Below are 14103 nucleotides of genomic sequence, written 5' to 3'. Positions count from 1 at the left end.
GGTTGGTTAATATGCACAGGTGGGTGCACCACTGTTGTTGCTCACCCATTCCTTGCATATATCTACCCCTGTGCATTTCCCTCCCTATTACTAAAATTGCCTGTGATGAGATAGGGAATAGGTGTGTTGTGAGATCACATGAGTCATAGGTGGGCTCTTTATAAATTTATATGGCTTGCTTTTAAATGTGGTTGCACTTCTATTTATTCAGCCTTAACCACTGTACCCGCTTTGTTGGGGAAGGGGGGGGGGGGGGGGGCCTGTGATGTTGTACATCCCAACATCTCTCGCAAACTTATGTATTTGTTTTTGATATTTTTTTACAATAATAAAGATGTAATGTTTGTACCTTTATGTGTGGCTTTGTGAATACATTTATTTGGGGTTCTGGTTGATCCCACACATGTAGTATTGTTTGTTATATCGGTGGATATTGTTTTTTACTAGGCCTCAGGGAGACGCTGGTTCGTTCATCTGGGAAGGAACCAGTAGTCTCAGACCCTGTCACTAATCCTAGGGCTTTTTAGGGTTACTAGAGCCTAGGTTTACGGTGTATGAATGTTCCCACCTTCAGGGTCTATTCATACTGACAGGAGTCAGGGCTAGGTTTAGGGTTTCCTTAGGTGGTGACCATTTCCCTTTCCCTTCTGTTGTCATTCTGGTGTTTCTCCCCTCCCCCTACACTGTGACAATCTCTTAATCAAGAAACGTATAATTAAAATATTAATTTTATACTAGCACACAAATTGAAATCTCGCTAGTAAGGCATTGCCCTTCAAAGCTACTGACTGTTGTAGTAGATGTTGCAATGGATGGCGTTGTGTGCAGTTTCAAGAGAGAATGAGAATACAAACTACTTTGTATCGGAAAAACTAAGCTTCAAGTCACGTGTTCAAGAAAAGCATGTCACTGCTAGCGATCTGCCATTCTTGCTTGCACAGTGAGTGGCTGCAGCGATCTTATGACCAATAACGGTTCCCCATCGCTTCCGAGTCCCAGCACTGTCAAATTTTGAAAAGTGAGTGATTTTTTTTTTCTAACTTTTTAACACAGCCCTGCCAGGATCCCGTACCACTGTCCTGATGGAGCAGAAGGTCAAGCATGCACCTTGCGGCCTCGTTCTCATGTCTCATGCCTCGTTCCAGAAATAACCTGTACTCTGTTCTCTCTAGGAGTTGAATGAATGTAGTGCCAGAATGAATGTAGTGCCAGGGTGCATGCTTGACTTGCTGCTCCATCATGATGGCAGTATGGGACCGCCATTCTCAGGATTGGTGGGAGTCCCAGTGGTCAATTAGTTATCCCCTACCCTGTGGATAGAGGATAACTTTTAGTTCACCGAATACCCTTTTAAATGAATTATGAACAATATAACCACAAAGATGAACTGTAATTACATATTATTACATTCCATAGAGTGGGCTTCAGCATCACAGTATCTACTGTGCATGCACTGCAGCTTGTACCCTCCAGGGCCGGAGGGGCTATAGACTGCTCTTGTGTGAGCTGGGGAAACAGCTCTCATTGTCTGAACACTATTTGCGTAAATTAAGTTAAAAATCTGGACTGACATTCTGCTGTGTGGCCACAAGATGCCACAGTTTCCTAAAAACAGCTAACAGACTGCATATTGTTCCATATTCATGAGAGGTGGAGTTACAAGAACCTGGAGAGGAAGAGAGGGAGCAGTCATCTTAGGCTACTTTCACACTAGCGTTAATATTTTCCAGTATTGAGATCCATCATAGGGTCTCAATACCGGAAAAAACGCTTTCGTTTTTTCCCCATTCATTGACAATGGGGACAAAAAGTAACTGAACAGAACAAAATGCTCAAAAATTCATTCCGTTCTCATACCGGAGAGCAAACCACAGCATGCTGCAGTTTTTCTTTCTGTCCTGAAATGCGGATCTGTCATGACCCACAATGGATGGATCCATTTTCTCTGACACAATATGATACAATAGAAAATGGATCCATCCCCCATTGACTTTCAATAGAGTTCATGACAGATCAGTCTTGGGTATGTTAAAGATAATACAACCGGATTGGTTCATAACAAATGCAGATGGTTGTATTATCAGTAATGGAAGCATTTTTGCTGAGCCCTGACGGATCCAGAAAAAGCGCTAGTGTGAAAGTAGCCTTGGAGGAAGCTGAGACTTAGGAACTGTGTAAGCAGAGGATCCATTGACATCCAGGTGTGGGGGCATCCCGAAGTGACCAGAGCTGCAGCTAAGTGAAGCTGATAGTGTCCAAGACCCTGATCCTGTCCAGAGGAGCGAGGATTGCTGCCAGGAATGCTGATGAGAGCTAAGGAGTAAAGCTTCATACACTGCGGTACTGCACGCTTGTTGTAGAGGCATTTGTTCCGTTTACAGTCACCAGCGGATGCAGAGCAGACCCAGGTCGGTAAATCGTGCACGCACCTCATTAAAGTGTTGGCGCCTAGAATCCTAGAGACCAGAACTGTAGTAAGTTAGATAGGGTTACTATTTGTGTCAGGCCACAAGTGTTTCTGGCTGTTCATTGCAAGGAATCCACAATTTAAAGTGACATTTCACACCGGAGAGCTTATAGACTTTCCCAAAACTCAAGCCAGGCTGACGTTTTGCTCAGGAGGAATACTCAGGCACGTGCTACAAGACCAGTTATGGGAAGGGGAATACTGTAGAGCGTTGTAAGATTGTAAGCTGTTGTGCTGCACCGCAGGCTAGCCCCTACCACACGCTCAAACACTTGTTCTTGATTTTTTTTGGGTAATAACAGGTAAGCAGTGGCTGTTTATTTGTGCCCACCAGTAGGTAAATTACCACACTTTCCTCTTGCATCCATCAGAGAGCGCTGCCCTGTACAGCACAGGGGTCTCAGCCTTCAGGCTGGGTGTATGTAAATTTATTGTATGTTCCCAACGTTTGTGGGTGTGTTCATTATCACGTTTAAGTAAAATACGGTTTTGGCAAAACTGGTGTTGGAGTTGCTTTCCTCGTTCGTGACTTCGCTGTATCCTGGGGAGACCACCCCGGTACATGGCTTACACTTGCACAGAATTTGGCCCCAAGGGAGATGTAAAGCGAGGGGAGACAGTGGTGGAGGGGCTGGAATTGGCTAGAAGTGGTGGGCTTGGGCTCTTTGAAAGCTGTAACCCGCACACCAGGGACCTTAGTGCCACATCTGCATACCAATCAAAGTATTTTTTTTCTGGGGGATACAGGCAGAGTATTAGGATATAAAGGGATGCTTTCAATGTTGTGCATTGGTGTTAAGTTCATAGGTGTAATATAGAGGACAGACTTCCTTTAACACTTGACCCAATAACACTTATTCCCTGTAATCATTTTTATGTCTGGCGCAACCCTTGATGTAATTTAATCAGTGGCCAGACGAAGCGCAATCTAGCGTGAAACGGCCGTCGCCACTTATCCTTGCTGTGAACACTGCAACCATATGCTCCTGCCCTGATGTTTTAATCGGATGAATAAAGGACTTTTTTAACCTGCATTGGTGAGAGTCATCCTTTCTCTACTCTCCACGTTTTATTATCATTTAATCAGTGACACAAGTGCAAGAAATTTCAAGTACGCAAGAGGAGAAATTACGCAACAGCCTGGGAATACACAAAAGCCCACCGTAATTAAGGGTTTAGCTTTGAAATGTGTCTGCTCTTATTAAGGATTATTGAAGACGATCTTACCTCTTTGAAAAGCAATTTCCATATTGGAACAATCCCAACATCTATTATGTTGGGCCCACAGATAAGCCTCCTGCAATGACAGCAATTTTCAGCTTGTGTTTTACTGTGTAGCACTGTGACATACAAGTATAGACACAAGAGTCAAACAATAAAGGGTTAAAAGGGAAGAGGTATAATAGCCATCATCATCCTTCCCAATAATTGCCTTTTGCAAAGATGTCGCTGATTCCCTGATAAACAAGCAAACTCTCATTCATCCAGTGAAAGCATCATTTATGTGGCACCAAAGTCACTTGGGGAGATTTTTTCAAACTGGTTTAACTTGATGGACTTATGTCTTTTTTTTTTCAAACATATTAACTGGCTTAATTGCCCATAGCAACCAATCAGATTCCACCTTTCATTTTCCAGAGCTCCTTTGGAAAACAAAAGGTGGAATCTGATTGGTTGCTATGGGCAATTAAGCCAGTTCTACTTTACACTAGTTTGATAAATCTCCCCCACTGTTTATAGTGAGAAGATTGTGCTGTGTAAACAGGAATCTGCTGCCCAGAAACAGTGATTCTCTATGGGGTCAAGAAATCGCATCAGCGCTCATTTATGCCCATTCTGAGGAGATGATTGCTGCATGTAAATGGAGCTCTCACCTCCTCTGGCAAGTATGCAAACATCAGGGAAGGACAGTTTCTTCCTGATAATTGCATGCTGAGTCGGCCCATGTAAAAGGGGCCTTAAATAAAAAAAAATAACATATCTCAGAGAAGGAATACAAAAAAAATATTCCCACACCATTGGCAATATTGTGTCCTCTGTTCAGATTTGGTCATGTTTTGAGGAAAAGAAACCCATATTACATTTACAGTTCTGTTCACACTGGCATCATGGCTTCCATTTCTAACAGAACCAGGGCCACAGTGACAGATCTGATTAATTTAAATAGACTCTAAAAGACCTTCTCGACACTAATTGGGCTAGGTTGTCGAAATATGGCCAAAACTTAAAGCATTGTGTGATTACAGTCAGCATATGGTCCTTTCTGGACTTGCATGTATTAAGAAATGCTTACCTGATATCCTGCTCCTCTTTCAAAAAACCATGCCCAAAATTGTTATGTATAGATGCACAAGTGTAATGGTCTTCCAAGATTCTGGAGTAAAATACAAAAGAATATAAAGATCTAATAATAATATGAGAATTACTACACATTTATATGGAAAGTGCTATGTACAAACATACCCAGACTTAGTAAACTGGTTCATACAGTCATCCCATATGTACCGGATCTTCTGCACTTGAATGTATCGGACCTAAATAAAGATATAATACAATACTGAAGAAAGGAAATGTAGTCTTTGTCCATGTATTATGTGAATGACGCACTACAACACTACCTAGAACCAGTGTGAATAATGGACTGATGACTACAGAGAGATTTACTACACACCCTGAACTCCAGAATTCTGGCTTCAAAAAATAAAAAATAAATCACAAAAAGTGGGTAGGAAAGTTGCCATGGTTAGTTTATCGAGCGGATTTAGGTCAGACTTAGTGATGATCGAGCATGCTCGGCACATGGTGGTATTCGGCCGAATACCGCATTTGCTCGAGGGCAATGCTCGAGTCTCCACCCCGCACGTTTCTTGGCTGGTACGCAGCAAATAAACACGCAGGTAAGTACTGCCCTCACTGTAATGTCGGTAGCCATGTTGGCTGCTGGCATTACAGTGATTGGCTGGCCGGAACGGGTCATCGGATGCTATATATGTTCGGCTCATTCTTAGTCAGGAGAGCTGTGCTGAGGAAGGGACAGACAGTGTGGGGAGTGATTTAAGAATATTTTTTTACCACCAAAACTTTTCAGAGACCCAAAAGTCCATTTAAGTACCAGTACAACATGCCGTACCAGTACGTCATGTGTCCTTAAGAGGTTAAGGAGATATGCTGTAGCTCTCACCTCCTCTGACAAGCAGCAATCAAGAACAAATGGTTCATTCCTGATCTGCCTAAAAACATGCACTTATTTCAGCAGTACTGCCTTAGGCCCCTTTCAAACGAGCGAGTTTTCCACGCGGGTGCAATGCGTGATATGAATGCATAGCACCTGCACTGAATCCTGACCCATTCCTTTCAATAGGTCTGTGTACATGAGCATTATTTTTCACGCATCAGTTCTGTGTTGCATGAAAAAATGCTGCATGTTCTATATTCTGCGTTTTTTCACACAGCCCTGGCCCCATAGAAGTGAATAGGGCTTCAGTAAAAAACGCATTGCATCCTATTCTGACTCCGATTGTTGTAATAGCGATTTATCCCTAGTGAGACTTCTATGACTGGCCTGTATAAGCAGATATATTCACTGCGGACAATCCTTATCAGATGGCTTGAACTCGCCAACACAGAGTTTATCCGTGGAAGTTGCTTTATTCTGTAAGCCAGATAACAGAGTACAGCAGAACAGATGGATTTTGTAGTTGTGCGGTGTTATAGGTGGTCAAAAGATTATGCTTTTACAAGCCAGCATGAAATACAAGTGTACCTGTTGAATCCCAGGAGCAGACTGAGAAGACAGGAAGTGAGGTACACAGAAGAAGGGTGGAGCAAGGAAATGAATGACAGATAAGGCAGAAAACAAAGTGCATAACTAAAAACGGCCACTAGATGGGAGAATATGACAACATATGACTATATAAATAGTTCAACAAAACAAAACTATATAGATTTAACTGCGTAGCAGCACACTCCTCGTCTGGCATTGAAAATGTCACTATTTAAACATAACGGTAGTTACATAATTGCAAATAAACAACGGTATTTGCTTGATGTCTGAGGACCTGAAAAACATAAGAGAAGAGAACAGGCATATAATGCAACAACAAACATTTAAGACTTCAAGTCAATTAATTAAAGTTCAAACACTTCTTGCTTGAAGTTTCAGGCAGCATTCAGCAGCATAGGCAATAAGTTCATTCTCCAAAGGGTAAGAGCAGAATAAGTTCTGTGATAGGCCTGATAAAAGTTTTTACAGTCCCTTGTCTTGCAACTTTCACCTCCACCTTGCGTACCTTGCTGTCATCACTAGGAACGCTATTCACAATAAGTCCCATAGGCCACTCGATTCTTTCAGCTTGCTGGTCCTTGAGCAAAACAAGATCTCTAACTTGTATGTTAGGGTATTGTCGTTGCCATTTCCTACGTCCTTGCAGAGTGGAAAGATACTCCATCTTTCAATGATTCCAGAAGCGGTTGGCAAGGTTCTGTACTCACTTCCATTGATCAAAGCACAGATTTCCATCTTTAAAGTTTCCAGGTGGAACAGGAATGAACCCAAGCTTCTGGGTAAGCAGGGTAGCTGGGGTAAGGATAGTTGGATTCTCAGGATCTGAAGATACTGGAACAAGTGGTCTTGAGTTGATTATGGCAGATGCTTCTGCCAAGAAGGTGATTAGAATCTCGTGGGTAAGTCTTGAGGAGTTTAAGTCCATAAACATAGAGTCCAGTACTTTTCGTGTGATGCCTATCATTCTCTCCCATGAGCTGCCCATGTGGGAAGAATAAGGTGGATTGAAAATCCATGTACAGCCCTTTTCAGCTAAAAGTTCTTGGATTGGCTTAGAGTTGAGTTGTAACTCTCTACAGGCTCCAACAAAATTAGTTCCACAGTCAGACCTCAGTGTCTTGACTGGTCCCCTGATGGCAAGAAATCGTCTTAGAGCGTTTATGAAGCTTGAGGCGTCCATAGATTCTATCACTTCAATGTGTACTGCGCGCACACTCATGCAAGTGAACAGCGCTGCCCATCATTGACTGTTTGCTTGGCCACCCCGAGTTCTGCGGGATGTTACCATCCATGGCCCAAAGACATCCAATCCAACATTAGAGAAAGGTGGGTCAGTACTTAATCTGTCAGCTGGCAAATCTGACATTAGCTGTTGCTGATGTTTACCTCTTAATTTACGGCACTGAACACAGCTGTGCAGCATGGCTGTAATTTGTCTTTTTGCCCCTATGATCCAAAGGCCGGCAGCCCTTATGGCAACTTCAGTGAAGTGTCTACCTTGGTGCTTAACCCTTTCATGGTAGTGCCGTATGAGCAGAGTGGTGATATGGTGGAGAGCAGGTATTATGGGAGGATTCTCTTCTTGTTCTCCCAATTCAGCCTTGTTTAAACATCCACCAACTCTTAACATGTCATCATTGTCAATGAATGGGTTCAGGTTAGCAATTGGACTGTTTTTTGGAATGTCCCTCTTGTCACGGATACATTTAATTTCAGAGCCAAAGACATCCTGTTGTACACTGCATATTATGATCATTTCACTTTTAGCAATGTCCTTTGCAGAAAGAGGCTTTTGACACGCGTGCCAACCTTGACATTGAACACGCGTGCCAACCTTGACATTGAACATCCGTGCGCTTTGTGTGAAAGCAGTGTGCAATATGGACTAACCTTGCGATGGTGCGTACAAGCTTTATCCACTTGGAAAAACGTTCAAAGCGTTGACAGCCCAAGCAGATGAGTCTTTGTTCAGTTCTGGTGACGAGGGTTGTAACTTCAGGACATAGTAACATAGTAACATAGTACATAAGGCCGAAAAAAGACATTTGTCCATCCAGTTCGGCCTGTTATCCTGCAAGTTGATCCAGAGGAAGGCAAAAAAAACTGTGAGGTAGAAGCCAATTTTCCTCACTTTAGGGGAATAAAAAATTCCTTCCCGACTCCAATCAGGCAATCAGAATAACTCCCTGGATCAACGATCTCTCTCTAGTAGCTATAGCCTGTAATATTATTACACTCCAGAAATACATCCAGGCCCCTCTTGAATTCCTTTATTGTACTCACCATCACCACCTCCTCAGGCAGAGAGTTCCATAGTCTCACTGCTCTTACCGTAAAGAATCCTCTTCTATGTTTGTGTACAAACCTTCTTTCCTCCAGACGCAGAGGATGTCCCCTCATCACAGTCACAGTCCTGGGAATGAATAGATGATGGGATAGATCTCTGTACTGACCCCTAATATATTTATACATAGTAATTAGATCTCCTCTCAGTCGTCTTTTTTCTAAAGTGAATAACCCTAATTTTGATAATCTTTCAGGGTACTGTAGTTGCCCCATTCCAGTTATTACTTTAGTTGCCCTCCTCTGTACGCTCTCCAGCTCTGCTATGTCTGCTTTGTTCACTGGAGCCCAGAACTGTACACAGTACTCCATGTGTGGTCTGACTAATGATTTGTAAAGTGGTAGGACTATGTTCTCATCACAGGCATCTATGCCCCTTTTGATGCAACCCATTATCTTATTGGCCTTGGCAGCAGCTGCCTGACACTGTTTTTTGCAGCTTAGTTTGCTGTTTATTAAAATTCCTAGATCCTTTTCCATGTCAGTGTTACCGAGTGTTTTACCATTTAATAAGTACGGGTGATTAGCATTATTCCTTCCCATGTGCATAACTTTACATTTGTCAGTGTTAAACCTCATCTGCCACTTATCTGCCCAAGCCTCCAATCTATCCAGATCGCTCTGTAGTAGTATACTGTCCTCTGTGGTATATATACAGTATACTGTCCTCTGTAGTATATATACAGTATACTGTCCTCTTCAGTGTTAATTACTTTACACAGTTTAGTGTCATCTGCGAAAATTTATATTTTACTATGCAAGCCTTCTACAAGATCATTAATAAATATATTGAAGAGAATAGGGCCCAATACTGACATCTGAGGTACTCCACTAGTGACAGTGACCCAATCTGAGTATATACCGTTAATAACCACCCTCTGTTTTCTATCATTGAGCCAGTTACTTACCCACATACAGATGTGTTCTCCCAGTCCGAGCATTCTCATTTTATATACTAACCTTTTATGTGGTACAGTGTCAAATGCTTTGGAGAAGTCCAGATACATGACATCCATTGATTCGCCGCTGTCAAGTCTAGAACTTACCTCCTCATAGAAACTGATTAAATTAGTTTGGCATGACCGATCCCTCACGAAGCCATGCTGATATGGCGTTATTTGCTTATTTCCGTTAAGATGCTCTAACATAGCATCTCTCAGAAAACCTTCAAACAGGACGAATCTCTTAATCCTTGTCAGGTTCTAGAAGACGAAGACGTTAGCTGTGGTCTCTTCTGTGTGATCCAGCAGGAATTCAGGACCTGTTAACCAGGAAGAATTGGCAAATACACTTGCAGACACTGACCTAGTAGCATGATCTGCAGGATTAATTTCAGATGGGACATAATGCCATTGTTCAGGTTTAGATGATTTCCTGATTCTTTCTACACGGTTGCTGATGTAGACATAGAAACATTTAGTCTGGTTGTATATGTAGCCCAGAACAACCTTACTGTCTGTGTAGAATTTGGTGTCATCTATCTGAATGTCTAGCTCACGTAATATGAAATCTGCGATTTCTACAGCTAGCACAGTCCCACAAAGTTACAGCCTAGGCTTAGGTGGGCTCAGGCTTAGGTGCTAACTTAGCTTTCCCAAACAGAAACCCTATGTGGGTTTGATTAGAAGAGTCTCTCACCTTGAGGTAGGCAACAGCCGCTATGGCCTCAGTAGATGCGTCTGAGAAGATGTAAAGCTCTTTTCTCCGGCTCGTAGCAAGGGAAGCTGAGGTGTAGCAGCGTGGTATATGGATTCCATCTAAGGCGTGTAGAGATTGCTTCCAGGACTCCCACTTTGAAAGCTTGTCAGATGGCAGTGGAGCATCCTAATCTTTAATAGACTCTGAGAGCTGTCTAAGTAAGACTTTACCTTGTATGGTGATGGGAGCCACAAATCCCATTGGATCGTATAGGCTGTTTACCACTGACAGAACACCACGCTTGGTAAATGGCTTGTCTGTAGAGCTGACTTGAAAGCTGAAAGTGTCATTTAATAAGTCCCACCGCAGGCCCAGACTTCTCTGTATAGGTGGCATGTCCATTCCCAGATTTAAGTCCTTAAACCCTGTGGCATGATCGCCAGGTTGAAAGGCTTTCATAACAGCAACACTATTTGAGGCAATTTTGTGTAGTCTGAGGTTGGCCTCAGAAAGCATACCTTGTGTCCTTTGGAGCAGGTCTATGGCTTCTTCGTCTGTAGGTAAAGACTTAAGTCCATCGTCAACATTAAAGTCTCTCTCAACGAAGTGTCGAGCATCCACGCCATGGCACTGGAGTCAAATACTATCCTGATTTGTTTTGGCTTACGCGGATGATACACTCCGAAGAAAGGCAGATACCAGCACGCATCGTGTCTTTGAAGTGGTGGCGCTGGTTCGGCGTGATCATTGTCAAAGATCCTTTTCATAAAGGTGATGAAATGGTCCTTCATTTCAGGCCTGTTCCTTAGTGTTCGTTGAAGTGAGTTGAATCTGGATAAAGCCTGTTCACGATTGGTTGGGAGTTTGGCCCTTGTAGCACGAAGAGGTAATGGTGCAACCCAACTGTTAGACTTATCCTGAAAGAATTCCTTATCCATTATTTTTATAAATTCTCTGTCTTCAACTGACAAGGCTATTTTGTTGTCCTCACTTGTAGTACAAAACACTGTAGTACCTAGGTTGTCATCCCGAAGGACAGGAGTAACATCAGGTACTTGGATGATGTCAAGAAGCTTCTCCTTTACTTCATAATGGTGAGGGCACTGTTTGAAGTGGGATGCACGTCCGTTTCCCAATACGTAAGTCATGAAGGAGTGGATCTCAGATGGCGTACACATCCTATTCAAGCATACATCGCCCACTATTACCCAGCCTAGGTCAAGTCTTTGTGCATAAGGGACATCATCAGGCCCATCGCACTGATCGCGTACTTTATGTACTCTGAGAATGTCCCTTCCTAACAGGACTAAGATTTTAGCATTCTTGTCCATTGCAGGAATCTCATCTACAAGGTGCCTTAAATGAGGATGTTGAATCTCATCCCTTTCGTCTGGTATCTGGTCGCACTCTACTAACGTTGGTAGGGGTATGCCCTCTTCCTACTTGATATGAGAGACCATGAATCCATCAACCCTTCTGTCGAAGGTCTCTACACGACCAGAACAGGTTCTGAGAGTATATGGTGTTTCGTGACCCTCTATGCCGAAGATCTCAAAGATTTTAGGCTTAACCAGGGATCTGTTGCTCTGCTCATCTATTATGCATACATCCTAGCAGCTTTCTCAGGATGATCCCTTGGGTCTATCTTGACTAGGCATATCTTGGCACAGCATGACCTTGTTGCTCCCGCCATGATTTGAGAAGGGAGTGGAGGTAGGAAGCAAGTGCGGATGCAGTGCGTTTTTGACTGATGGTTGCTAAGAGATGTTGTATGTAAACCTTCAGTTTATCACGCACGTGAAAAACGCATCAAAACACATTGCACCATATTTTTGGTCCGTGTCCAATCTGCATTTTTTGCAGATCGCAGGTGTACCCATTCATTTCTATGGGGCTATTAAAAAAATAAATAATAACACAGATGTTATTCATGTGCTGTTCACATCTATGTGGCCGGGCTGCAAATTATAGAACCTGTCCTATTTTTGTTTGCTTTGCGGACAAGAATAGGCATTTTTACAGTGGGTCCCGTGAAAATTGCGCACTGCATCCTATTTTGTGCAGCTGTGATTTGCGGAACACAAAACAAATATTGTCATGTGCAGCAAGCCATATGGAATCTGCAACAGTGTCTCTGACTGTTGAGATCCTATGTATTTCCATTTTTCGAGGAAACATGTTCAGTTCTAGATCTATACAAACCCACAAATTTTGCATCACAAACACCAAGAGAAGCCAGAAAAAAGCCTGTAGTCTATGCACGTGACTTTAGATAGAGAAAAAGTACAATATTTAGGGCGTATTAAAACGTAACTTTTATTAATCAGTATCAAAACTAGCACAATACGTATATAAAAAAAATAACTGAAACCTAAACAGCCGTATACACCTTTATAAATGTGAACAAAACACCCTAGGTCTGATGTAACAAGGAAATTAAGTCATCGATGCAGCCAAGAAGATGACATCAGAAGACGGAGGACCAGAGCATAGCACTCAAAGAAACAAAGGAGGAAAAAAAAAAGAGTAGTATCCATTCATTTTTTATTTTAGGCCATTTCCAGATAAGAACTGCTTCAGAACCACCAGGTTCTTCTGTGCAAATGCTGGATCATTTATGAATAAAAATGATGTTAAATTTCGTAGGTTTTAATCCATGTGCATAAGAGAGCAATGTAAAATATAATATTTCTATATTTTAAAAATAATCTGATATATCTGTATTTTACTTGATAATTCCTTTCATTTTTTTTTACCAGAAAACTAAACATGAATAAGCAAATGATAAAAAAATAAAATAAAGCTTTAGTTTTTATTTAATGGCCATTAGGAAACTTCCCGGGGGGGCCATTACCCAGAGGCCACCCGAGCTCTCCTTAAGACTGATAGCCAGGTAAGTAATGTTCCTGACAAAAATCAACTTTATTGCCATCCTGCAGCAACTGGAGTGTGTGTCGCTGACTGGCACAGGAGGGAAGTTAATGGGGAGGGTATTTTTGCTGCTGGAGCATTATTTTGTCATGCACTGTGGTATTTGGTTCTTCTTGGGCAGTGTATTGTTCTGCACTGTGGTAGTTGACTCTACATGGGGTGATTTCATATGCTGCAATATGGGAATGCTGGCACCGCCTACTTGTGTTAGCCATGCATTCTGTCAATTTGGTGGTCCTTCATACAACATGGCGCTACCTTTAGTTTTTTGTTATTTTTTTCCAGGGCTACTTTAAGTTCCCAGTCCGCCCCTGTATTGCAGGAACACTAATCATGAGACTTGGGGCCCCCAAGTCCCTTGTACGAATGTGGCGGTATTGCGCATGCATGACCACAGCTTCATTCACTGTATATAGAACTTGAGTATTCTGCTATCTCAATCAGTTTCATAGTGGCACACTTCGGTGTAGGAGGGAAACCTGCACCGAACGTAGGAGGGAAAGGGGCAAGGGGAAAAGGCCTGTAAAATAGGGAAAGATGCAGGCCACCTCCTAGAGAAACCCTAATCAAAGTCCTGACTGACTGCAAGTATGAACTGTCCCCGAAGGTAGACACTGGAACCTAAAGTCCTAACAAACCCTGTAGGACCCTGGTACTAATGGCAGGACAAGAGACAACCTTTTCCTCCAAACAGTAGGACGAACAGGAGTCTCCCTCAGGCCTAAACACAAATGACAAGGAAAAGAGCAACATAAGTAAACCCACACAATAAACAAAAGAGGAAGAAGACACTTAACTTCAAATGGCTATGGAAGCACAGGAACTCTGCCAAGATCCAAACATCAGCAATCCACAACAACAAGACAGAAGCTATAAACAGCATGGTGGGAAAAGCCACAATAAATAGGGAAGGCAAAATGACCACATAAGCAACACCTAA

The 14103-nt window shown here is 42.5% G+C and overlaps 1 protein-coding gene across 2 annotated transcripts in view; it reads right to left on the bottom strand.

Moving 5' to 3' along the window:
• LOC122934584 (probable cation-transporting ATPase 13A4) overlaps nt 1-14103 on the bottom strand; it is a 165851-nt gene that overhangs the window by 125532 nt on the left and 26216 nt on the right. The window contains exons 4-6 of one of the 2 annotated variants that reach the window (XM_044290158.1): nt 4931-5001; nt 4761-4841; nt 3695-3764 (exon numbers count right to left, since the gene is read on the bottom strand). In XM_044290158.1, coding sequence (XP_044146093.1) covers nt 3695-3764; nt 4761-4841; nt 4931-5001 — 222 coding nt within the window. Of the gene's footprint in view, nt 1-3694; nt 3765-4760; nt 4842-4930; nt 5002-14103 lie in introns of those variants that run through there. The other variant, XM_044290159.1, reaches the window with a different exon arrangement.

This window comes from Bufo gargarizans, chromosome 4, assembly GCF_014858855.1.
Source record: "Bufo gargarizans isolate SCDJY-AF-19 chromosome 4, ASM1485885v1, whole genome shotgun sequence".
NCBI classification, from domain to species: Eukaryota; Metazoa; Chordata; class Amphibia; order Anura; family Bufonidae; genus Bufo; species Bufo gargarizans.
This window is presented reverse-complemented; position numbering and strand designations above follow the sequence as displayed.